The sequence below is a fragment of the Grampus griseus genome (genome assembly GCF_964374135.1).
Source record: "Grampus griseus genome assembly, chromosome: 1".
In the NCBI taxonomy this organism is placed as follows: Eukaryota; Metazoa; Chordata; class Mammalia; order Artiodactyla; family Delphinidae; genus Grampus; species Grampus griseus.
In genome coordinates, this window is record NC_139017.1 from 29,860,665 (window position 1) to 29,887,741 (window position 27,077).

Consider the following 27,077-nt stretch of genomic DNA (forward strand, 5'->3'; position numbering starts at 1 on the left):
GTAACTGATGCACATTCCTGAGTTGTTTTACAGATACTAAAACCGCCACCAGATGGAAGAAGCTAATGGCATGATGACCATGAGCATGTACTCCAAGACATGCTGGAGCCTGAGGATTGATAATGTTAATCCCTGTGACACCACCCTGTTACCTCACCATCAATCAATCAGGGAATTGTGCATGAGCTGATCATGCACAATTCTCTGTGACTCCTCTCCCTCATCTCCCCTTTAAAACCCCTTTCCTGAAACCCATCAGGGAGTTCGGGGGTTTTGAGCATTAGCTGCCCATACTCCTTGCTTGCTTGGTGCCTGCAATAAATGCTGCACTTACCTTCACCACAACCTGTTGTCAGTAGATTGGCTTTACTGTGCACAGGCAAGCAGACACAAGTCCAGTTGGGTAACAGTTTTAGTTATGTGAGTCCATCTGGGCTGGATATCCAAGACAGCTCACTCACATGGCTGAGAATTGATGCTGGGTGCCAGCTGTGAGCTCAGCTAAGCTGTTGACTAGAATGCCTGCCTGTGGCCTCTCCAGGACAACTGTCTTAGGGCAGTCAAACTTTTTACATGGTGGCTGACTTAGCACAGGGTAAGTGTCTCAAAAGACTCATGGGGAAGTAGCACAGCCTTTTCTGACCTATCTTCAGCAGCACTCAGATTCTATTTGTTATCAGTGAGTCATAAGACCAGCCTAAATTAAAGGGGAAGATACTATTTAGACTCACCTGTGAAAAAGTCACACTGTGGAAAAGCAGATGGGATGGGAGATATTGCTGTTGGAAAATAAATTTTGCCACACCCATTTATTTATTTTTTTTAAATTATTTTTAATCATTCTGCACTGCCAAGCTCCATTTCCTGAGAAATATTAATAATGATACAAAAAAAATCCCACTATGTGCCTGCAAAATAGTTAAGATTGTGGGTTAGTTGGATGATACTGGGCATCAATTTTCTCTTCTATAAATAGGAATAATAATAGGACCTACCTCATAGGGTTGTTCTCAGTGTTAAAAGAATTAATACATATAAGTGCTAGAAAATTTTCTAGATAATAACATGTATCAATAGGTGATTGTTAAAAGGGATTAAAATAGCCCATTTATAAAACATCTGTCAGTTAACATTTTAAGTTAAAATGTATGGTGGAAATAGAAGATACACTCAAAATAAAATGAAACAGAATTATCTAAAATAAAATGAGAAACATACATCAGGCAAATAACCACTATAAAACTGGCATAGAAAACAATATTTGAAAGAATTTAAAATAACAAGTAACAGAAATAAAGAGTGATGTTCCCAATGAAGAGAGACTACCTATAAAGAAATCATTGGAGCATTGTGTATAACAGCAAAAAATTACCCTTCATTAAAAACTGTATAAATAAAAAGTTTTACATTCATTCAATGAAATACTGTTAAGTTAAAAGATTATTAAGAAAATGTCATAAATAAAATGTGCTAAATTCATGTGATGGAATACTATTAAGTAAAAACATCATGGCTAGATGTTAAAAACAGAATCCGGTTATAGAACAGTAAAATGTAAATTTTTAAAAACCGTTGTTTGCACACCAATATGCAAACCAAAAAATACACTGGTGAATATTATATCAAAACAATGACAGTTTCTGGGAAGATGGGGAAGAAAATGCCACTCCATTATTAGTAATTTATTTTATTTTACAAAGGGTATGAAGCAAATATATCAAAATGCTAGCATTTCCTAGGAAATGAGAGTAACTATTAGTAAGTGCTTGTTTCTGTAATTTTCTGTCAAACCGATGACAACGCTAACAATACTACCTTCACACTAAACTTTGGTGTGCTGTCTTCTTATTCAGTGTTGTCTGTCTTTTAATGGTGGAAAGCATAACCATATGGGATGGACGGTTCATTGTTTTCTAAAACCATTCCACTGTCTTTTACTCTGAATTTTTTTTATTCTGACCTTCTAACTTCTAAATAAATCTTGGTTTGTTTGACAGAGGGAGGAGATACTGAGATACAAAGAGGTGAGGGGGGTGGTTCTGGAATGTTTAAATGGTAGTTCAACTATTATGCTCTTTCATTTAAATTTTCAAATTTTAAATATATACGAGTCAAGTTCGTAAGCCACAAAATAACAAACAGTGTTACCTAGAGGTTTTACAGAGACTAACTCTAAGAAGCTTGGCTCTGCAGGTCCTGGACTTTTGACTTCTGGACATCATCCAATGGTTCTCTTTCTTGATTAACTGTCATCTGGTTCCAAACAGTTCAAAGAAGAAACGAGAGAAAAAATTGTGATTCCTATGCAATTTTATATCTGTTCCTGCTTTCCTATCATCATCTATAAAAACAACATGCCTTTAATCTGAAAACGTGTTATCAATGCAAAAAACTTGGAGAACCTGTACGCAAAAAATTAAAATTCCGAAATCACCTATGATTATGGACATTTTCCCCATTACATTTAAAAAAAGAGTTCTTAGAGTACCTACTAAGAAGAGAAAGGAAACTGTACAGACCTCAAAACAACAAGTTAAACGAACTGAGTAATTAGTGTTGGCTTTTTATGGATAATTATGATTTCATTCTCTATACTTTGTTTTCTAAAATTTCTGTACTTAAGAGGTAATCTGGAACAGATGAAAAAAGAGCAAATAGAACATGTAACGTTTACATGGTAGATAAATGAATAAGTAAATTCTCCTCTCTAGGCTACGCCACCAACCAAATACTGACTCATTAGCTAATACCTCTCTGTTAGGCACAGTAACACAGTAAAACCAAACCAAACCAAATAAACACTGGTTCAAGGACACCACGAACCCCCTTTCCCATCATTCGTTTCCCAGGAATCCCAGGGCTCTACAGTGAGGAAGTTAAGCCCGCCCCTCACGCTTCACTGGCCATTGGCCACTGGTCCCGCCCCACAAGCTCGTCTTTGAAGCCGTTGATTGGATATGAGTGAGGACCGTGGAGGGGACTGGTACTGACAGCCGGTGCGGAGGCGTGGCCATATCCCCCGGAAGTTCTACCCGGGCCGCCGCGCTATGGATCGCGCGCTACGGCTCCTCGCGCGTTCGCGTTTCCTCTCGCGCGCTCCAGCTTCCGACCCCCGCCCTGGCCCCGGCCCGGGTGGCGCGGCACTCCTGCTGCTTCGGCCTCCGAACGTCGTTCGAATGGTGAGCTCGTGCCGCCCAACCGCCGTGGCCGCGCCGCGGTGACCTTCAGGCCTCCCGCCTGCCGGCCCTAAGGTCCCGATACTCGGCTGCGTGTTGGAACTTCGCTGCCGGCCCGGGGCGCCTCCTCCGCCGGGGGAGCGCCCGGGAGGGGCGGCAGCTGTTGGCGAGATCCCTGTCGGGCTTCCCCGACCCCGCCCCAGCCGCGCTCACTGCTTTGCCCCTGCCCGCGGCGGCTGACCTCGGAACGGTGCTGGGGTGGACGGTGTGAAGAGGGGGCGGCGCCGGAATGGGACGGTGTCCGGAGGGAGCTGCTCCGCTTCTGCCTTTGATGGGCCGAGCTGGATCCAGCCCCTCTGAGCTACCTTCTGGGGTCACAGCTCTGCAGGGAACTGTTCTTAGGCCTCCAGGCGGGTTGAAAGTTCTTGTGAACCTAAGAGATTTTACTTTTCATGAAATTGGCCATTTAGTTTGTTAGGCTGGTTTTCCCCACTTAACTTTTTGTATAAACCCTGAAATGTGAAACAGGGGCAGAGTGTCCTGAAGTACGTTGGAGGAAATTGCATGGACCATAACATAACTACAGCTGAATCAGCACTTTTTATTGAGAAAGACCTGCAAGGAACTTAAAGGTCCAATTTCAGGTTATGACACCCTGACTTACATGAGCCCTTTTGCGCTTTAGAGTGTCACCTTAGGTAATTTGGGCTTCAACAAGCATTAAATACGTATGCTCACATCTGTATTATCAGGAAAAGTTTGAGAAATAAATGCTAGTTTAGGAAGACTTACATTCTGCACTCTTCACTGCTCTATGAGCTTTCATTGAGAGAGATGTGACTTCAGACCCTAGTCTGCTACTCAGAGTTGGGATTTGGAGCAGGTAATATTTGTCCTCAGTGTCTGCCGGTAAAATGAAAATAATGACAAATACTCGTCAAGATTGCCCCTGTGAAAGTACTTTGAGTTTGGGATATGGTGAGTGCTTATTAAATGAATGCCTCCATCTAAGGTATTTCAAAGGCCCAAGACATTTTTCTGGGCTATAAACTGTAAGATAATTTGATGACATTACTGTACTTGAAACTGCGAAATCGGGTGCTTTATATTTCTGCAACTCCCTGCTTGAATAATTTTAGTGCACTTTAGAGCCTTTTAAAAATTTGTTTTTCACTTATTTAGTGTTTTGTAAAAGGGAATAGAAGGCTGGAGAACTGACTCTATCCCGCTGTCAATGTCAAAAAAATAGCATTGCGTTGCTTTTAATGTTGTAATGTTAGCTAACATCAGATGCGGATAGATTTTTTTTTTATATATAATCCTAAATACATCTTTTGCCCTCTAATCTTCTCAGCTCCAAAATCTCTAAGTTGATTTTATTAAAAGTTTTTCTTGTTGCTAGTGTTAAGAAATAAACTATATTCAATATCCTGTGACAAACCATATGTAGAAGAATATGAAAAAGAATATATATGTATAACTGAGTCACTTTGCTGTATAGAAGAAATTAACACAATATTATAAATCAACTATACTTCAATAAAATTTTTTTAACAAAACAAAGAAATTCACATAACCCTAAATGCCCTGTTACCTTTTATCTCAATTAAGAACACAAAGAAGTTCATCCAACAGGAAGATTACATTGAATGCTCCCTGTGTGTAAAACAGTCACTATGGGCACAGAGTTTAGAGACTACTGAGGCATATTAAATAAGCAAAGAAGTCATGCACAGTTAATAACACTGTGGTACCGAGGAGAAAAAGTACAGTGAGAGTGAGAATATATAATGGAGACCTGCTGTGAAACTGCCTTGGTAGCATGGTGGACAAGGAAGTCCTACATTTTTTAAAGTTACTTTATTTCATGATCTTCAGGATGGTTATAAAGTCTGGAAACATAGATAATATTCTGTGTTACAATGCAATATCAATAAACCATTTATTACATATTTGTCAGTATTTCAAGACTTAGTGGTCACCCTATATTTTAAGAACAGAAAGACTTTTTAAAAAGTCTGTTTAAAGAAACTGAAAGCCCAAACACAATGAAGTCAAATTTTGGATTTTTATCTCTTGAGATAGTCTTTTTGCCTAGGAAATGATTTGGATTTTCTTGAACACTGAAATATTCTTTTAAACCACCTTAGGATAAGAATCTGAAAGGCATTTTATATTTTCTTTAGGAGATACCATGGTTTAGTTAATGGTTATCTTACACATGCGTGGGAATATACTATAGGCCTGAGGCCTATATTTTTTTGGCTGGCCTTTCTGATTTAGACTGGCATGCAAATTTGGAGACCACCTCATCAATTCCTGAGGTTACCGGAATTAGTGGTTGGTAATAGCACTTGGTATTTCTAGGGCTAAATAGCAATCATACTACGGTGAACACTGGACACATTAGTCATTCATGCTTCTCCAGGAGGGGAAGTGATTGTGAATAAACATGCATCTCCCAGGACATCAGGAAATTGCACATTTGTGCCTGCCCCATGCCTAGCTGGTTAACTCTTTAAACTTCTCCCAGAAATTCTGCTCTCTAAATTACAGGTTATAAAGACATGGTTTTCAAAAAAACTAGTTTTTTGTGACAATGGATTATATTATATGAATTAAAAACATATTTAATAGATACCATCATGACATCATTTTTCATCAAAAGCACTGATAATTTTCCCATTAATTTAGGTGAGCAGCCCTCCTCTTCTTGCCCAAGCCACTGGGAAGAGGTGACATACATTATAATGTGGGAAGGTTTTGAAAATCATACATATGTTTTTCAGACTTCAGGTGGACTCATTAATGGGTGGAGAAATCAATGTAGTGGGCAATTAACAGCATTGGTTTTTTGACAGGATAGCATAGAATAGAAAATAGGCTTACAGGACAGATTTTTTCACAGAATTTTTGTTTCAGGTTTGTGTGCATATACATGTGTGTTTATGTACAATATAAAGGTTTTTTCTTCTGTAGGTCATTGGGAAGAACGTTTGAAGAGATTTGGCAGTTACCTGTTTCATTGTTCCTCTATCTGTGTATATGTGCTTGTCTAACAGACACCAACCATAGGCATTACCTCCACTGACAGAGCCTGGAGCCTTTCAGAGTATTTTACAGCATTGCTTCAGTTTCTGATCTACAGATTTGTGCAACCTATGTATTTCCTGGGTTAAAAAAAGGGAGAACTTTCTGGTTTTTTGGAATACCTTATTAGCTAGCTAAGCTGCTACAATGTTTGTTGTTGGAAATTTGGGATGTTTATTTTTATTACTGTAAGGACAAGAAGTATATTTTTTGAAGTGTTTACTGAGATTGTGATTTCAGCCACAATTGACATCTGCCATTTTTTAATGGTCAGTGTCAAGATCTAGAATTTGATGTAGACCGTTGTTTCTTGAGTTAGAATTTAAATTTTTCTAAAGTTTAAACTTGAAGAACATAGGTAAAATTTATTCATTTAAATCTTTCCAAAATACTTTGGATATGAGTTTTATCATAGCAACCTGTTATTTAGGTGACAACATTATTCCTGTTTTATGATGAAATTTTAATAATTTTGAACACAAAAAATGATGTTGTAAATTTAAGGAATCGAACTTGATTTCACAAATGGCTGATGGAAACCAATCTCCTTTCTTTGGAGCCAGTAACTATTTGCTGTCTTATAACAAGGTGATGGAGAAGAAGAAGAACCTAGCTCATGTGTCCAGTGCCACTGTTGTCATTGCTAATGTTATTGCACCAAAGTATATTTTAACATACAAGGATATTTACTTAGGATATTTAAAACAAAGATCATTATGAAAACTTTTTTTGTGCATTTGAGATATAAAACCCCAGCTGCAAGTTGACATACAGTGGTGTCAGTGTAAGCACACTCTATTAGAGAAAAATCTAACTGTACATCTTCAGATCCTACAGGGTAGTGGTTGTTGTGGGCCAATCTGGAGTTACTTCCTCCATTTCTTGGTTTATGGAAGTGATAAAAAAGGGAATCCAAACAGCTTTTAGAATACGAAAGTCCAGGGTTTGAGTTTTTCAGGCCCTCCCTCTTGCTATCTGGGTGATCTGCTGAGATTATTTAATCTTGTGTAGCCTCAGTGTCTCCTTCTTTAACATGGGGATGACGATAGTAAAATCTCCTAGGGTGGTTGTGAAATTCAAATAAGGTGATGCCTAAAAAGTGTTTGCTACATAGCACAGTAAATGATTACTTTTATTGGCTTCTCCTTATTGGCTTAGACCAGTCCTTTGCAGACTTTTTTTTTCCATTTTTATTGAAATGTAATTGACATACAGCACTGTATAAGCTTAAGGTGTACAGCATTTGACTCACGTACATCATGAAATGATTGACACAGTAAGTTTAGTAAACATGCATGATATCATATAGAGAATTAAAGAAATAGAACAGATTTTTTCTTTGTGATGAGAACTCCTAGGATTTATTCTTTTAACAACTTTCATATATAACATACAGCAGTGATAATTATATTTATAATGTTGTACATTACATCCCTAGTACTTATTTATCTTGTAACTGGGAGTCTGTAACTCTTGACTGCCTTCATCCAATTCTGCCTAACCCCACCCTCTGCTTCTGGTAACCACAAATCTGATCTCTTTTTCTATGGGTTTGTTTGTTTGCTTGTTTGTTTTTGAAGTATAATTGACCTACAACACTATGTTAATTCCTGTTAAACAACATAGTGATTTTTTACAGTTATTTATTTATTTTATTGAATTATAGTTGGTGTACAATATTGTATAAATTACAGGTGTACAGTGTAGTGACTCACAATTTTTTAAGGTTATGCTCTATTTGTAGTTATTATAAAATATTGTCTATGTTCCCTGTTTTGTAAAATATAGCCTTGTACCTTATTTTACACATAATCGTTTGTACCTCTTAATTCCCTACCCCTGTATTGCCCCGTCCCTCTCCCCACTGGTAACTACTAGTTTGTTCTCTATATCTGTGAGTCTCCTTCTTTTCTTTTTTTTATATTTACTCGTTTGTTGTATTTTTTAGATTCCACATGTAAGTGATATTTGTCTTTCTCTGTCTGATTTATTTCACTTAGCAAAATACCCTCCAAGTCCATCCATGGTGTTGTAAATGGCAAAATTTCATTCTTTTTTACAGCTGAATAGTTTTCCATTGTGTATATATACCATATCTTTATCCATTCATCTGTTGATGAACACTAAGGTTGCTTCTGTATCTTGGCAATTGTAAATAATATTGCTGTGAACATTGGTGTGCATGTATCTTTTTGAATTAGTGTTTTTGGTTTTTTCAGGTTTATACCCAGGAGTGGTATTGCTGGGTAATATGGTAATTCTATTTTTAGTTTTTTGAGAAACTTCTTTTCTACAGTGGGTGCACCAATTTACATTCCCACCAACAGTACATGAGGGTTCCCTTTTCTCCTCATCTTCACCAAAACTTGTTATTTGTTGTCTTTTTGATAATAGCCATTCTCACGGGTGTGAGATGATAACTCTTGGTGGTTTGGATTTGCATTTCTCTGTTGATTAGTGATATTGAGATCTTTTCATGTGCCTATTGGCCATCTGTATGTCTCCCTGGAAAAATGTCTATCTGGGTCCTCTACCCATTTTTTTAATTGGGTTGTTTGTTCTTTTGATGTTGAGTTATATGAGTTCTTTCTATATTTTGGATATTAACCCCTTATCAGGTATATTGTTTGCAAATATATTCTTCCATTCAGTAGATGGCCTTTTTGTTTTGTTGATAGTTTCCTTCACTGTGCAAAAGCTTTTTACTTTGATGTAGTCCCGTTTGTTTATTTTTGCTTTTGTGTCTTTTGTTTCCCTTGCCCAAGGAGTCATATACTAAAAAATTTTACCAAGACCCATGTCAAAGAACTTATTGTCTATGTTTTCTTCTGGAAGTTTTACGTAAGTTTCGGGTATTACATTTAAGTCTTTAATCCATTTTTTAATTTACTTTTGTGCATGGTGTGAGAGAGTAGTCCAGTTGGATTTTTTGCATGTAGCTGTCCAGTTTTTCCAGCACCATTTATTGAACAGACTGTCTTTTCCCCATTGTATATTTTGCCTCTTTTGTCATGGATTAATTGCCCATATAAGTGTGGGTTCATTTCTGATCTCTATTCTGTTTCATTGACCTAAATGTCTGTTTTTGTGCCAGTGCCATACTGTTTTGATTACTATAGCTTTGTAGTATAGTCTGAAATCAGGGCGCATGATACCCCCAGCTTTGGTCTTCTTTCTCAAGATTGTTTCAGCTGTTCAGGGTCTATTGTGTTTCCATACAAATTTTAAAATTATTTTTCTAGTTCTGTGGAAAATGCCATTGGTATGTTGATGGGGATTGCATTGAATCTGTAGATTGCCTTGGGTAGTATGGGCATTTTAAAATTATTAATTCTTCCAATCCATGTCTGTGTCATCTTCAGTTTCTTTCATCAGCGTCTTATAGTTTTTTGAGTACAGATCTTTTACCTCCTTAGTTAGATTTATTCCTAGGTATTTTATTCTTTCTTTATGAGATTGTACATGGGATTGTTTCCTTTTTCTCTTTCTAGTAGTTCATTGTTAGTGTATAGAAATGCAACAGATTTCTTTATATTAATTTTGTACCCTGCAACTTTACTGAATTCATTGATGAGCTCTAATAGTATTTTGGTGGTGTCTTTAGAGTTTTTATGTATAGTATCATGTCCTCTGCAAACAGTGACGGTTTTACTTCTTCCTTTCCCACTTGGATTCCTTTTCTTTTTCTTGTCTGATTGCTGTGGCTAGGACTTCCAATACTATCTTGATTAAATGTGATGACGTCCTTGTCTTGTTCCTGATCTTAGAGGAAATGCTTTCAGCTTTTCACTGTTGAGTATAATGTTAGCTGTGGGTTTGTGATATACAGCCTTTATTATGTTGAGGTATGTTCACTCTATACCCACTTTGTTGAGAATTTTTATCATAAATGGGTATTGAATTTTGTCAGAAGCTTTTTCTGTATCTGTCAAGATGACTTTGTGATTTTTGTTTTTCAGTTTGTTAATGTGGTATATCACATTGACTGATTTGTGGATATTGAACCATCCTTATATCCCTGGAATAAATCCTACTTGATCATGGTGTATGGTCCTTTTAATGTGTTGTTGAATTTTGTTTGCTACTATTTTGTCAAGGATTTTTGCATCTGTGTTCATGAGAGAGATTGGCCTGTAATTTTCTTTTTTCGTGCTTTGTCTGGTTTTGATGTCTGGGTGATGCTGGCCTTGTAAAACGAGTTCAAAAGTGTTCCTTCCTCTGCAGTTTTTTGTAAAGGTTTGAGAAGGATAGTTGCTACTCTTCTCTAAATGTTTGGTAGAATTTTTCCTGTGAAGCCAATTGGTCCTGGATTTTCATTTGTTGTTGTTGTTAATTACTGATTTAATTTCATTACAGGTAATTGGTCTGTTCATATTTTCTGTTTTTTCCTGGTTCAGTCTTGGGAGATTGTACATTTTAAGGAATTTGTCCATTTCTTAATGGCCATTTTATTGGTATATAATTGTTGGTAGTAATCTCTCATGTTTCTTTGTATTTCTGTGGTGTCAGTTGTAACTTCTTTTTATTTCTGCTTTTATTGATTTGAGCCCTCTTTCTTTTTCCTTTGAGTCTGGCTAAAGGTTTATCAATTTTGTTTATCTTTTCAAAGCACCAGTTCTTAGTTTCATTTATCTTTCATAATTTTTTGTCTCTATTTTATTTACTACTTCTCTGATCTTTATGATTTCTTTCCATCTGTTGACTTTTGGGTTTTGTTCTTTTTCAGGTTCCTTTAGGTGTAAGGTTAGGTTGATTTTTGATTTTTCTTGTTTCCTGAGGTAGGTGTGTATTGCTATAAACTTCCCTCTTAGAACTGCTTTTCCTCTGTCCCATAAATTTTGCATCATTGTGTTTTCATTTCCATTTGTCTCTAGGTATCCTTTTATTTCATTAATGATCCATTGGTTATTCAACTGCGTATTGTTTATCCTTCATGTGTTTGTGTTTTTTGCAATTTTTTTTCTTGTCATTGATTTCTAGACTCATGGCATTGTGGTCAGAAAAGATGCTTGATATGATATCAGTTTTCTTATATTTACTAAGACTTGTTTTGTGGCCTAGCTTGTGATCTGTCCTGGAGAATGTTCCATGTGCATTTGAAAAGAATGTGTATTCTGCTTTTCGATGGAATGTTCTATATAGAGCTATTAAGTCCATTTGGTCTAATGTGTCATTTAAGGCCAGTGTTTCCCTGTTAATTTTTTGTCTGGATGATCTGTCCATTGATGTAAGTAGAGTGTTAAAATCCCCTACTATTATTGTGTTCCTGTCATTTTCTCCCTTCATGTTTGTTAATATTTGCTTTATATTTGTAGGTGATTCTGTGTTGGGTACATACATATTTACAATTGTTATATCTGCTTAGATTTATCCCATGATCATTATGTAATAGGCTTCTTTGTTTGTTGTTGCAGTCTTCGATATAAAATCTATTTTGTCTAATGTAAGTATTACTATCATGGCTTCTTTTCATTTCCATTTGCGTAGAATACCTTTTTTCATCCTGTCACTTTTAGTCTGTGTGTGTCTCAGGATCTGAAGTAAGTCTCTTGTAGGCAGTATATATATGAGTCTTGTTTCCATAACCATTCAGCCACTCTATATCTTTTGATTGGAGCATTTAGGCCATTTACATTTAAAGTAATTCTTGATAGATATGTACTTATTGCCATTTTGTCCTTTGTTTTGGGGTTGTTTTTATAGTTCTTTTTTGTTCCTTTTTTCTTACTTTGCTCTCTTCTCTTGATGACTGTCTTTAATATTACATTTGGATTCCTTTCTCTTTTTGTGTATCGATTATTGATTTTGGTTTGTGGATACCATGTGGTTTATATATTGCAATGTGTGTGTGTGTGTGTGTGTGTATGATTATTTTCAGCTCCTGATCTTTTAAGTGCAAAAGCACTTTAAGAACCCTGCATTTTTATTTCCCCCCACACACTTTTTCTGTTTCTGACATTGTATTTTACATCTTTTTGTCTTGTGTGCCCCTTAACTTCTTATTGTGGATATAGACAATTTTACTGGTTTTGTGTTTCAGCCTTCCTACTAGCTTTGTACATGACTGATTTACTACCTTTACTATATTTAGCCTTACCAATGAGATGTTTTTTTCATAATTTTCATACATCTAGTTGTGGCCTTTTTCTCTTAGAGAAACCCATTTAAAGGTGGTTTGGTAGTGCTGAACTCTTAGCTTTTTCTTGTCTGTAAAACTTTTGATCAGTCCATTTAAATCATAATGAAAGCCTTGCCTGTTGGAGTCTTCTGATTTAGGTTTCTCCCTTTCACCACTTTAAATATATCATGTACTCCTTTCAGGCCTGCAGAGTTTGTGCTGAAAACTCAGCTGAAATCCTTATGTTAAGTACAATTACCTTGTACTTAACTTGTTGCTTTTCCCTTGCTGCTTTTAGTATTCTCTCTTTATCTTTAATTTTTGCCATTAATTAAAGTGTGTCTTGGTGTGGTCCTCTTTGGGTTGATCGTGTTTGGAACTCTCTGTGCTTCCCAGACCTGGATGTCCTTTCCCTTTCCCAGGTTAGGGACATTTTCAGCTATTATGTCTTCAAATATGTTCTCTGCCCCTTTCTCTCTGTCTTCTCCTTCTATGGCTCCTGTAATGTGAATGCCAGTACACTTGATGTTGTCTCTGAGGTCTCTTAAACTGCCCATGTTTCTTTTCATCCTTTTTTCTTTTTCCTGTTCAATTTCAGTAATTTCCACTATTCTTTCAGCCCACTGAACTGTTCCTCTCTGTCATCTAATCTACTGTTGATTCCTTCTAGTGTACTTTTTATTTCAGTTGTTGTATTCTTTAGCTCTCTTTGGTTGTTGGCTCGGGAGGTCTTAAGGCAGCTGGCCTGCTGGTGGGTGGAGCTATGTCCCTGCGCTAATAAGCTGTATTCCAAAATGGTGCTTTCAAGAACTGATGTCCTTGTGGTAGAACAAGCTCCCATTAGGGCTGCCCCCAGTGTGTAGGTTCCCAGTGTGAGCTCCAGTTGCCTCCTACCTCTCCGGGAGGCTCTCCAAGATCAGCAGGTATTCTGACCCAGGTTCCGTTCAAATTACTGCTTCTTCCCTGGGTCCCAGAGTGTGTGAAATTTTGTGTGCACCCTTTAAGAGTGGAGTTTCTATTTCCCACAGCCCTCTGGCCAAAAATGAACCCTGCTAGCCTCCAAAGCCAAACTTTCAAGGGGCTCTTCTTCGCCCTGCTGGGGAGCCTGACATGGGGCCTGGACCCCTCGCTTCTTGGGGAGAACCTCAGCAATTGTAATAATCCTCCAGTTTGTGGGTCACCCCTCCTCAGGGGGTGGGGGGCAGTGGTAATAGGTTTTGACTTTATTGTGTCTTCCTCCCTCCTACCTATTTTGCCATGGTTCCTTTATATCTTTAGTTGTAGAAGGTCTTCTCTCTAATTTTCTAGCCTTACTCATCAATCATTGCTCTGTAAATGATTGTAGTTTTGGTGTGCCCATGAGAGGAGATGAGCTCAGAGTCTTCCTACTCTGCCATCTTGGCCACTCCCCTCCTCTGCATACTTTTAGGCATAGAAAAAAAATGTACCTCATTGGATATACACCTATATTTCTAACTAGGTACAAGGATACTTTTCTTTTCATGCAATCTAAAAGGCTTTATAATATATAAAGGGTTTTTAAATCTTTCTAGTCCCAGGGGATAACTACAAAATTAATTTTTTCTTATTCAGAGGACTGTTTACTAAAATAAGGTTACTTGGCTGGGTGTTTTTAAATCTTTTGAATCATCTGACCATGTTTATTTTATAATTAATGCAAGATGAACATTAAAGTTCTGAGTATCTCTGATACTCTTAATCTCTTTAATGTAAAGTATCATATGTAAACTCCAGATTTGTATATATTTTTTTTTAATTAGTGTAAGTTGATGTACTTAGTAACATCCTAGTTTCTCCATAAAAGGGATTTGGGGTCATGGGTTCTTATCCTGGGGAGTGGATTGGTTTCAAGATATAAACTCCTTAAAATCATATGTAAGATTTTACATATATGTATTTATGTTCATTCTTCTAGAGAGAAGATCCATAGTTTTCCTCATATTCTCAAAAGGTTCCAACACCCTGAAAAGGTTAAGAACTGATCTAGCCCATGTCCCCTTGTCTGTACATTTACTGTAACTTATAGATGAGAAAAGCTGGCTTGCTGAAGGTGACACAGCTACCAGATGGTGGGCTGTCTCACTGCAAAGCCTGGACTGTTTTGTATGGCAGTAAGCTATCTTTCATGCATAATATTTGTAGACCATAGTTGAGCTCTGTTTAAATATATAATTATTTTATATATATATATATATATATATATATATATATATATATATATATATATATATATATAAAATACTTCCAATTTTTAAAGTATCATTCTTAGGTCATTTTCCAAAGTTCCCAGTAAAATAAGCATTAACCTAAGTACATCAAAGCTTGACCAATAATAGGCATACTCCTGAATTGGAAAAGATTATTATTTTTATTTATCATTTGCATAGTGTATGAATTCTACAGTCTGTCTTTAACACATGTATTAATAAATTTGTGTGACAAAAATTTCTCAAGAAAAAAGCTGGAAGTGGGGGGAGTAGAATGAGAATCAAAATGGAATTTTTTTGTCTTTTTGGTACTTATTAAGGTTTCTTTACCTGTACATGATGTATTGTTTATATGATGTTATTGTTCTTGATACTTGGTTTCTTTTCAAGCTATAACAGTGTCTTGTCTTTATCTTTAGGCAAGCCAAAATTCTTTTCGGATAGAATATGATACCTTTGGTGAACTCAAGGTCCCAAATGATAAGTATTATGGTGCCCAGACTGTGAGATCAACAATGAACTTTAAGATTGGAGGGGTGACAGAACGCATGCCAGTAAGTGGCTGTTTTGGAAATGTTGGCTTATTTTGGATGAACTTGGCATTATTCAGTGAGTCACCTTACCTTATAAATAAGTATTTTACAGAGTTAAAATGTAAAGTTATTAGAGAACTGGCTTTGTGAATAATAAGATGTTTCTCTCTCAGTAAAGTGTCAAAGAACTTTTTGAAGTTTAGTATACTAAAATCTTGAGCTATGTATGACTTTGAGTATTTTGGATTTTTGATAGAACTAAGTGATTTGTCTTTCATTCTTGTTTGGATTTTTCGTATTTTTACAGTTTGTAAGCACTTTTAATTTTGATACTTAATTTTTTAACTGATTTTTTAAATGATTTAAAAGAAAACCAATTTTTCTTTAATATTATACTTTATCTATCTTGGCTTCAGTTTGTAAAAAAGTATACACAAATTCATAAAAATACTATTTGTCATGATGTCTGGCATATAATAGGTAATATATAAGTATTTGTTCATTGCTAACATGAATGATTTAATGATTAGAAAACTTTCTACCATATTTCATTAAATCCTTAGATTAGAACTGATCCTCAATTAGAACTGATATGTACTACTAAGAAAGAAAAAGTCTGCCAATTAAAGTTGTGACATGTCATTGATTGTAGGATGCATCTTGATTTCAGGGATGTTAAAGTGTGAAAAGAATTGATGGAATATATTACATATCCTACTGGAGCCCAACTAGGGTATGAAAAATAGTCAGTGTAGGAATGCAGGATAGGCTAGTAAGCCTAGAAGGAACCAGGCTTCATCTGGTGAGATACTGTTTAACATTTATCTTCTAAATATACTTTTTATCTTACAATAAATTTAACTTCCGTAGTTTAGCTAATTACTAAGGCTTCAAGACTGAATCTTGACAGGTTCATACAATTTCCCAAGAGGCAGCTGAATCTTCTTAGAAGAATCTCTCTGTTATTGCCACCCACAGCCAGTTTAATGGTGAGGTAAACATAGGGTCAGACTACATGGTTGGGAGACAGAGGGTAGCAGATCCTAAAGTATTCTCATATAGTTCAACTCCTGGGATTAAAGAGATCAGTCTCAACCAGTATTGACTGGAGTAAGTATGGCTCATGTTTTGAATTTCCTGCTTCAACCAGCAAGGTGTGTGGTTCTGGGAGTGCATGATTGCTGCTACTGCTGCTGTCCTAGAGATAGAGAAGTTGTTTGGATTTGGACAGGTGTCTGTGAAACATGGATACGTGGGTTATCGATTTTTCACATTTGGCTTCATCTGGATTAATTTCCTGAACTATGTTAAATATAAAGCAGACTGTGTGCCTTGAGCTAAGTAGTATGATTAAACCCAACCCTTTGTACCTCAGGTCCATAGGAAAATAAAACCAAAAAAGATTATGAACTGCTATGTGAGTAAATGAAGAATAATGAGACCCTTCTTTCATCTCCAATGATACATTTACTATTTTGTTTTAATAGTGTCCAGTGAAACTTTCTGCTGTGACCTTTGTTCATTTTCATGAGTCCACAAGCACTGTGGGGTCAGTCACTCCATTCTAGTAGCCTGAGTTGATTGGCATTTGGTTGTGACTGTGGCTTGGTTGTGACTTTGGCAGTGGTTTAACCCACTGCAGTGTTCCTGTAGAAAATTAAATTCCCATTTTTTTTCATGTGTAAAGTTTTAAAGCTTCTAATCTTTTGTGCCATATATCTCCATTTCATTTGGGTAAAACACTTGTAATGTTTTAATTTTGATTTCTTAAAATTCAAAGTAAAAATGTTTTTTCTTTCCTTTTGTTTGCCCTTCAGTTTATCCTCTGTGTGACCCAGGTTCAGTGTGTCTTACTCATTACTTTTTCTTGTTTTTCCACTTTTATTTTCCTCTAAGGACTATAGCTTCTCTTTTACAAATTTATCACTCTCTTCTTCACCCTCCTTTCTTCCTTCTTTCTCATTCAAACCTGGTATGGTATCTAAATCACAGTCTATATTATTAACTTTGACAAGAACACATAATTTATTTATCTTGCGGAAAGTTACAGTACCCCAAGCCCAGTGTAGCCCTGCTTCCTGACCCAAGACTCATTTATCTTGTATTTCATTGAAACCTCATCAGATTTACTCAATTTATCCTTTTAAATTTTATGAGGTGCTTTGGAGTAGAAAGTGAAAAGATCTGAAAACTAAAAGGGTTTGATATGTGGTTATATATATCAGGAGCTATCACCTTTAAGTCTGTAGAACTCTGGGTTTTTTAAAAAAATTATTCTGAGAGAAATGTCCAGTGATTTATTGAGTGTCAAAGCTTCACTGACTAAATAAAATATCATGTTTTTTGGCTTTGGGATGAAATGATACCCATTCAGTAACTGGGTATTTCATACTAATTAGCAGTTAAATATATTATTTCTTTTTATTATTTGTTTATCTAGTTGAGGTATAATTTACATATAACATTAGTTTCAGGTGTACAGCATAATGATTCGATATTTGTATACATTGCAGAATGATCACCACAGTAAGTCTAGTTACTAGTTACTAGTTACATGCCTAGTAACATCCATCACTATATGTAGTTACAAGAAAACTTTTTTTCTTGTAACAAGGACTTTTAAAATCTCTTTGCAACTTTCAAATATGCAATACAGTATTATTAACTATAGTTACCATGCAATACATTACATCCCCATGATTTATTTATTTTATAACTGGAAGTTTGTACCTATTGACCTCCTTTATACATTTTGTCCACCCCCTGCCCCTGGCAGCCACCAGTTTGTTCTGTCTATGTTCTTGGTTTTCTGATTGTTGTTTGTTTTGCTTTTTAAATTCTACATATAAGTGGGATCATGTGGTATTTGTGTTTACCTGTCTGGCTTATTTCACTTGGCGTAATGCCCTCAAGGTCCATCCATGTTGTCACAAATGACAAGATTTCATTCTTTTTTATGGCCAAGTAATATTACATTGTATTTTTTACCACATCTTCTTTATCCATTCATTCATTGATGGATACAGGTTATTTCCATATCATGGCTATTGTAAATAATGCTGCTATGAACATGGGGATGCATATATCTTTTCGAATTAGTGTTTTCATTTTCAAGTAAATACCCAGTAAATACCTGGAATTGCTGGATCAGACAGTAGACGTACTTCAATTTTTTGAGGAACATCCATACTGTTTTCCAAAGTGGCTGCACCAATTTACATTCCTCCCAACAGCGTACAAGATTTGCCTTTTCTCCACATCCTTGCAAACACTTACTTGTTGTCTTTTTTTTTTTAAATTTTGGGAGTAGGAGTTTATTAATTTATTTATTTATATTTGCTGTGTTGGGTCTTCGTTTCTGTGCGAGGGCTTTCTCTAGTTGTGGCAAGCGGGGGCCACTCTTCATCGCAGTGCACGGGCCTCTCACTATCGCAGCCTCTCGTTGCGGAGCACAGGCTCCAGACGCGCAGGCTCAGTAGTTGTGGCTCACGGGCCTAGTTGCTCCACGGCGTGTGGGATCCTCCCAGACCGGGGCTCGAACCCACGTCCCCTGCATTGGCAGGTGGACTCCCAACCACTGCGCCACCAGGGAAACCCCTGTTGTCTTTTTGATAATAGCCATTCTAACAGGTGTGAGGTGGTATCTCGTGGTTTTGATTTGCATTTTTCTGGTGATTAGTGATGTTGAGCATCATTTCATGTATCTGTCAGCCATCTGTATATCTTCTTTGGAAAAATGTCTGTTCTCATCATCTGCCCATTTTTTAATCAGTTTGTTTTTTGCTACTGGGTAGTATGAGTTCTTTATATATTTTGAATGTTAACCCCTTATCAGATATATGATTTGCAAATATTTTCGTTCAGTAGGTTGCATTTTCTTTTCTTTTTTTTTTTTTTTAAAGGCAGTAGACTCTTTATTTGATGTGGTTTTAAAATACATCAAAATCAAGTCCCTGGCTGTTCTGTATACCAAAAAGTTTTCAGCACACCTTCAAAGAAATCTGGGTGGCCAGTTTGGGCCATAAGGGAAGCAGTTACAGGGACAGAAGGCAGCACCCCTCCCTCAGGCAGGTGCCTGGCTGTCCCTGGGGTTACCTCCTCTGTGCTGTGCAAGGTGAGAGGGCTACAGCACCAACTCAGCAGGCCTCGCCCTCCCCCATAGACACTAGGGCAGCTCCACTGGCCTTCTGGTCAGCCTTCCACAGGGCCACCATGATGTGGGTGGAGGAGGGGAAATAACCATCTTTACAGACATTCTCTTACAGAAAGTGCCTGAGCTCAGCCCATGGTCCAAAAACCTCACAGAAAACAAATTTTAAAAAGTACTGCTGACACCTCGTAGAATCTGGTGTACACAAAGCTCTCAGCTGAACAAGGCCCTGAACGCAGATTACTGTCAGCAGATCCTCACCTGCTGTGGTCTCCTGCAGGAAAAGCTAGCAATCTAAGAACCCAATACACAACTCTTGGTCCTAAAACTGGGGCATAAGACCTGCCCCAGTGAGGAAGGAACTGGCCTTCACTCATGGATAGGCCACCTCTTCATCTGGCCCAGGACCCTGGCTGGTGTGGGCAGCACCCAGGAGCCTGGGCTGAATTTGGAAAGCAGAGCACCTGTAGTGGTTGATAAGATTTGGTCAGTGGAGAGGAAGAAGAAGGGGATCCCCATCCATAGCCTGGCCTGGATGCCTAGAGACAGATGGCTGGAGGTGAGAGCAGAGGTTGTACCCTGCACAGCTGGGACCACCTTGCTCACTGTAGCTCCACAGCAGCTAGACTTGGTTTCTGAGCATTGCTGTCCCGTGTGGCTGTGATTTCCCACACCACACTGGACTCCAACAGTCCCCTCCCTGCCAACATTAGGACTTTAAGAGGTAACTGAAGTGGGGCAGGCAATCATGTGGGCTACTGCAAGCCTTCCTGCTGGGGGCAGGCAGAAACTTCTGCCTCTTCCCCGTGCTTCGTTAGCCCAGCAAACCCTGTATGGGATTGACAGCTCTTATGTTCCTCAGCAGAGTAGAGTAGTATCCCCTCAGCCAGGGATGGCAGATAGGTCTCAACACTTATACTGGCTGCTGGGGGAATCTTGAGAAATGAGAATATATACCAGGGATTTAGCAGGAAGTACTCTGAAGCAGATTAGTGGTACCTACCATGGGGGAAGAGGGGAAGTGATGTGCCATTCATTTGCCATCTCTGGTCTAAGTCCTAACATAATTCAGGAGTACTCTTCATGAACTTAATTATCTGAAGGATTTAAGTTAAGGGCTGAAAGAGTAGGCTCTTTGTAAGATAATGAATCGACTTCAAGAAAATACAGGAAGAAGCAAAAACTCAAGCATCTGATTCATCTTGGTCTGTGGCTCCCTCAGGTACACTGAAGCTGAGCCCCAGATGGAGATGGAGTTACAGTACCCCAAGCCCAGTGTAGCCCTGCTTCCTGACCCAAGACTCATTCTGCTGTTCCAGAACATTGTTCTGTACAAAGATTGGCTAATACTCTGGCAAGTTTGCAGTTAGCAGGACTTTCAGAGTATAGGGTATCATGTATAAGGGGTGGGAGTGGGGGTAGAGAAGGAACAGACATAACTGTCTGCAGCCATTTTTGTGGATTTCTGAGGCTTAGTCAATGGCTGAGTCTCATTCTTATCCATAAGCTGTCAGACAAGACCTGGGGGCTCCCACATAAGAAGAAGTAAGATGTCAAGGAGGACATAGCTCTTATTACTTGGGCAACAAGATCAGAGAAAATCTCAAAAGATTGTACACTGCGGGTATGGGTGTAGGAAGCAGAAACAGACTCATAAAGCCAAGGGGACAGTTGGGCCCAGGGCCCAGCAACTACTGCATGGAGATAGTGGTGATGGCATCAGCAGTGGCCTCCCAAGATTGAAACCACAGGTAAGCTTGTGGCAAAGCCATCAGAAGCCCTTTCCTTTTTCTTACTCTAAACAATCTGATTTCATCAAGCAGGAAACCTCAGCACCAACATGGCAAAGGTACCAGGTGGGGTGCTGAGGGGAGTGGGGCACTAGAGGCCAGGAACCCTGGCACCACCCCTAAAACACCCCTTCTTCCTCAGAAGATCCTCAATACAAACACTGTCACGTGCAAAACAAAAACAAAGGAAACAAAACAAAACCCAAAAACCTTTAGAAAAAATCCTTTGGGTGATCTCTTGTCAATCATTTGTGCAGGCTAGAGAGGCACCTGTGAATGATAAGGCTACTGCGAAACGTCATTGGCATGGTCCTGGCACTACCAGAGGGCAGAGGAAGTGGTGTCTGAGGGGCTCCCTAACAGCACATCATCCCACACAGAACATTCTCCAGGTCCCTTGTCCTAGGCAGGGAAGCAGTTTCATCGCTGGCTTTGAGCGCCCAATCAACACTCTGCCTGGCAACCCCTTTTCTAGGTCAAGAGAAGCAAAGGAGCTTCCAGGGAAGCTAGGAGAGCCAGAGCTGCCCAAGTCCTGCTAACAGGAGAAACACAGTCAAGGCCTGGGTGTGTCACCTGTCTCGAGCCCTGAAGGGCAGGGAGGGAGGGACTGAGCCTCAAATCGGGCAGCGAAACGCTCAAGTCACTTGTCCTGCCAGCATACTGTGACAGCAGCCGCAGATGACAGCTCCGCTTTAAGACTCTTCAGCTCACAGAAGAGCCACTGACTTCATGTGTACACACCCCCATCTCCAAGGCAAGCCCATTTTACACTTACAGATATGTGTATGAGGTCTTGCCCATAGGCCATACGTATGTAAAAGTGACCCACAAAATCCAAAACTGCAGAGTCAGATGCCAGCTAGGTCAGAGCACCCTGGGCCTCAGCGGTGAGAGCCTCGCACAGGCCAGGCCTGGCTGGGCTGCTTGCTCCTTTCCCAGCATGCCCCTGGCACAGGCTCCCTCAGCGGTGGTGAAAGTAGGCTCCTGAAGCCCCGTTTGGCCTGATGCTCCCGTGCTCAGTGCTCCAGGACAGCAAGGAGCTTCTGTGGCCCTTGGGGAGCTAGGTGCTTGGACCCTGGGCCCCTCAGCACCCTGTTCCTTGGAGGCATTGGCAGCCTCTGGCCTCCATACAGGGCCACTGTCAATGAGGGGGCCCTGGCTTCCAGCACTCAGGTCCTGCACCCTCCAGCTGCTGCATTTTCATTTTTTTGACATTTGCTTTGCTGTGAAGAGGCTTTCTAGTTTGATGTAGTCCCATTTGTTTATTTTTACTTTTGTTGCTTTTTCTTTTGGACTCCTCCAGAAAATCATTGCCAAGACTGATGTCAAGGAGCTTACTGCCTATATTTTCTTCTAGGAGTTTTACGGTTTCAGATCTTAATGTTCAAGTCTTTAATCCATTTTGAGTTCATTTTTATGTATGGTATAAGATAGTGGTCCAGTTTCATTCTTTTGCATGTGGCCAGTTTTCCCAGCACCATTTTGCTACCTTTATTTTATTTGCTACTTTTAGTTTTTTCTAAAGAGAAGGAAAACTTATAATGTAGCACGGGATCCAGTGAGAGGAAATAATGGTGTAGGCTGGTGAAATGGTTATCATTTGTTTTTAAATATATGAAATAAAAACATATACATTATAATGTCTTATAATAAACAGGACAAATGGTATATATGTGTGAATGTGTGTATATGTGTGTGTGAGGCATACGTATATATCTATGAAAAGTCATTGTATTTGCTTTTGTTTGGTTCCCTAAACAAATAGATAAATGATGATTCTTGGTTTTTATATATCTATGTTTAATCTTTCTCTATATCCTAAACATTTTAGGGTCATAATGTTACTTAAGTTATTGTTTTATGTACCTGCCTAAGATAGTAATCTTAAACTTTCATGCTTTTTTTCTGTACCTGCATTGTTTTTGTACCTGCATAAGATAGTAATCTTAAACTTTCATGCTTAACTAAAATTGCAAATTTGAGATATTTTTCTGATTAACTCTAGATCCCAGTTATTAAAGCATTTGGCGTCTTGAAGCGAGCAGCTGCTGAAGTAAACCAGGATTATGGTCTTGATCCAAAGATTGCTAATGCAATAATGAAGGCAGCAGATGAGGTAAGAGGTGATAAGTGTGTTTACTTAATGGCATCAGACCCATATTAACTGCTGGATAATGATAAGTGCTGACACGAGGAAAGGGGCACTGTGAATTCTTTAGTTAATGAGTTTCAGCATAGGATGGCAGCATTATTATTTGGTGAGGATATTAATATGGTGCTTAAAATATTGTGGCAAATTTTTTTGGTGATTTTATACCTTTAATTTTCTTTACTTTTCCTTTTAATTTATATAGTTCAAAGAAAACTTTGAAGAGATACCCTTTGAACTTATATATTTGATTTCTTGTTTTATGTATAGATGATTCCTTTTAAAGCTAGTTGGTTATTTGATACTATGTGTGGAGAATGTAATTTCACTATTTCACTAATAACATAATTAATTGCTTACGCAATTAAAGATAAGCAGTCAGAGATAACAGTTTAAAAGCTCTGAAAATAATGTTGTTCATTGCAGTACTATTTATTATAACAGCTGCTTATGTAAGTTATATTGTGAAGCCATGGAAATTTAGTTTTTTAAAGAATGTCATAGAACAAACCCTACCATATAAGAAGTGGGGAGGAAAGATTGCAAAATGCATGTATTTTATGATCTTAATTTTATTTAGAAATAATGAACAGAAAAATATGTTTTTCTACATCTACATATGTACTCCCATTGCTGAAAGTAGAGACTAGAAGGTGATGCCAAAATGCTAATCATCTTTATTTCTGAGGGTAGAACTATGATGACTATTATGCTTTTCTTAGTTCTCAGAATTTTTTACACTGATCACCTGTTATTTTTATACAACTAGGAAAAAAGTTTTACTTTAAAGTGAATCAGTTGTTTAAGGTAATAGATTTCTAAAGTGCATGCTGATTTTTTTTAAGCTAAAATCATTCCAGAAGGTGAAGTTAAGCACCCACTCTCTTAGAAAGCTTATAATCCAAAAACTAAGAAATTAACTAAAAGGACAAAAATATGACAAAAATAAGGACAAATCTAGACCATATTTATGTCTATGCTTGGAGGTTGCTACTCATAGGACATGTGTGGGTTGCAGTAGCTATTAGTGAGCTCACAGTGTTAAGTCACTCGTTCATTATCATGCTGACTCTGGCTGTAACATCTGTTGGATATTCCTGCTGAGTACCAACAGTAAATTTATCTAGAGACTTAACACATTTGCCAGCCTTAATGGGTGGGTGGGTCTGTCTGTATATTATTAGAGGGCAGTTGAGAAATAGGAGAAAGATATCTTTGATTCAGTTTTCATTTGGAATCAGTGAACTTGTTATACCATTCACAATAGATAATCTTTCACCTTTTTTTTTTTTTTAAATGTTGGGGGTAGGAGTTTATTAATTTTATTTATTTATTTTTGCTGTGTTGGGTCTTCGTTTCTGTGCGAGGGCTTTCTCCAGTTGTGGTAAGCGGGGGCCACTCTTCATCGCGGTGCACGGGCCTCTCACTATCGCGGCCTCTCTTGTTGCGGAGCACAGGCTCCAGATGCGCAGCCTCAGTAGTTGTGGCTCACAGGCCCAGTTGCTCCGTGGCACGTGGGATCCTCCCAGACCAGGGCTCGAACCCATGTCCCCTGCATTAACAGGCAGACTCCCAACCACTGCGCCACCAGGGATGCCCCAATCTTTCACCTTTTAAAGTAGCAGTGGTTAGACTGCAGGAGCTTCAATTTGCTGGACAACCACGAACTATTTGGCACCATCACTAGCATATGAAAAAAGTGAATACCTTTAAAATAGTACTATAAATAGTACCAACTTAATCATATTTGATTTAATTAGCTAAATGAATATTTCTTATTTTTTAAAATTCATTTTGTAACATTTTGCTCTGCAGGTAGCTGAAGGTAAATTAAATGATCATTTTCCTCTTGTGGTATGGCAGACTGGATCAGGAACCCAGACAAATATGAATGTAAATGAAGTCATTAGCAATAGAGCAATTGAAATGCTAGGAGGTGAACTTGGCAGCAAGAAACCCGTGCATCCCAACGATCATGTTAATAAAAGCCAGGTTGGTATACAATCTTTTCTTTGTTATAACTTGAAAAGAATCCTGAGATTTTCCTTGTAAAACAGGCATTAACTTTTTTTTTAATGAGGTTTTTTTTTTTCTTTTTAAATTTATTTATTTTTGACTGCATTGGGTCTTCATTACTGTGCATGGGCTTCTCATTGTGGTGGCTTCTCTTGTTGCAGAGCACGGCTCTAGGACACAAAGCCTTCAGTAGTTGTGGCTCACGGGCTCTAGAGCACAGGCTCAGTAGTTGTGGTGCACGGGCTTAGTTGCTCCGCGGCATGTGGGATCTTCCCAGACCAGGGCTCGAACCTGTGTCCCCTGCGTTGGCAGGAGGATTCTTAACCTCTGCGCCACCAGGGAAGCCCCAGGCATTAACTTTTGACAGGGAGTGTTCATTCTGCTTACATTCTTTAATGGAAAGAACTTCTTCTCCTTACTTCTTTTAGGAATCTTGAGTCTATGTCTTAAATTTTCATAAAAAGCACCTTTAGGGAAAAAAATCACTTTTAGGACACCTGAATTTAGTATATATATATATTTTTGCTGTTTGATTTATATTTTAAAAACTCTTTCTTTTGAAATATAAAATTATTTATAAGAATTGCAAAGATATTTCAGAGTTCCTGTATACCCTTCACCCAGCTACCCTTAATATTAAATATTTTACATAACCCTGGTACATTTGTCACACTAAGAAATTAACATTGGTACAATACTCTTAATTAAACAGGCTTTATTAGGATTTCCCTAGTTTTCTATTGATCTCCTTTTTCTCTTAACCAGGATCCAGTCCATGCTCCACATTGTATTTAGTCATCATATCCCCTTAGTCTCCTCTAATCTATGAGAGCTTGTCTTTTGTCTTTGTGACTCTTGAAAGCAGTGGCCAGGTGTTTTATAAAATGTCCCTCAATATGGGTTTGTCTGTTGTTTTCTCATGATTAGACTGAGACTGTGGATTTTTGGAAAGACATAGAAATGAAGGGCTCTTCTTGCATCGTATCAGGGGTACATGATAGCAACATGACTTGGTACTGGTGATGTTAACTTGAATCACTTGGTTAAGATGGTGTCTCCCTGGTTTCTCCATCTTCTATTCTCTATTTGGTAGAAGTAAGCCACTGTGTCCAGCCTATACTCCAGCTACTACACTTAAGCTCCACTTCCTAAACGGAAGAGTATCAAGAAATTTTTGGACATGTGTTAAGATCACCACAGAATTAATAGAGAACTTTGAGGCTATTCAAATAGCCTCTTTCTCCTTAAACTTTTGCCTATTCATTTTAACATTCATCAGTGGATCTTGCCAATAACAACTACATTAGTGTTTCAGTAGTGATTTTCTGTTTCCCTCATTCTTTCTACATTTATTAATTGAAATTTTTCTGTAAGGAATACTGTCTTCTCTCTCCCCTGACATTTATTTATTTAATCATTTATGTATATCAGTATGAATTCATTAATATTTTTTTCTTAAGGTTATAATCCAATATTTTTGATATTTATATTGCTACTCATATTGTTGCCACAGAGCCACAGCTTGTTGGCTCCTGTGTCCTTTGGACATGCCACCATCCTTTTTCTTTTTTAAGGCACTGATTAATTTTTTGCACTATAAGATGCTCCAGGCTTCTCATCTTGTATTTTTCCTGCCCTGGCCCTCATAAGCACTCATTTTTCCAAAGAGCTCTTGGAGGATCTTATCACTTGTTGGGAAGTGATATTTAAAAACCAAGATCTGGGTTCTGAGTATAATTTAATATATTTTTAAGTAGTGAGGAAGTTTTTTCACATAAATCCATTGTATGAAGGATTTTGCAAACCCAAGGCTTGCCTTTAAATATG

At 38.0% G+C, this 27,077-nt stretch overlaps 1 protein-coding gene across 2 annotated transcripts in view; it reads left to right on the plus strand.

The window, feature by feature from the left end:
- Positions 1-3,017: 3,017 nt before the first annotated feature.
- The window catches only part of FH (fumarate hydratase), a 41,584-nt gene continuing 17,524 nt past the window's right edge, over positions 3,018-27,077 (plus strand). The window contains exons 1-4 of one of the 2 annotated variants that reach the window (XM_082650604.1): positions 3,018-3,179; positions 15,032-15,166; positions 23,091-23,201; positions 25,050-25,226. In XM_082650604.1, coding sequence (XP_082506730.1) covers positions 3,048-3,179; positions 15,032-15,166; positions 23,091-23,201; positions 25,050-25,226 — 555 coding nt within the window. In that variant the 5' untranslated portion in view covers positions 3,018-3,047. The remainder of the gene's footprint in view (positions 3,180-15,031; positions 15,167-23,090; positions 23,202-25,049; positions 25,227-27,077) is intronic. The other variant, XM_082650605.1, reaches the window with a different exon arrangement.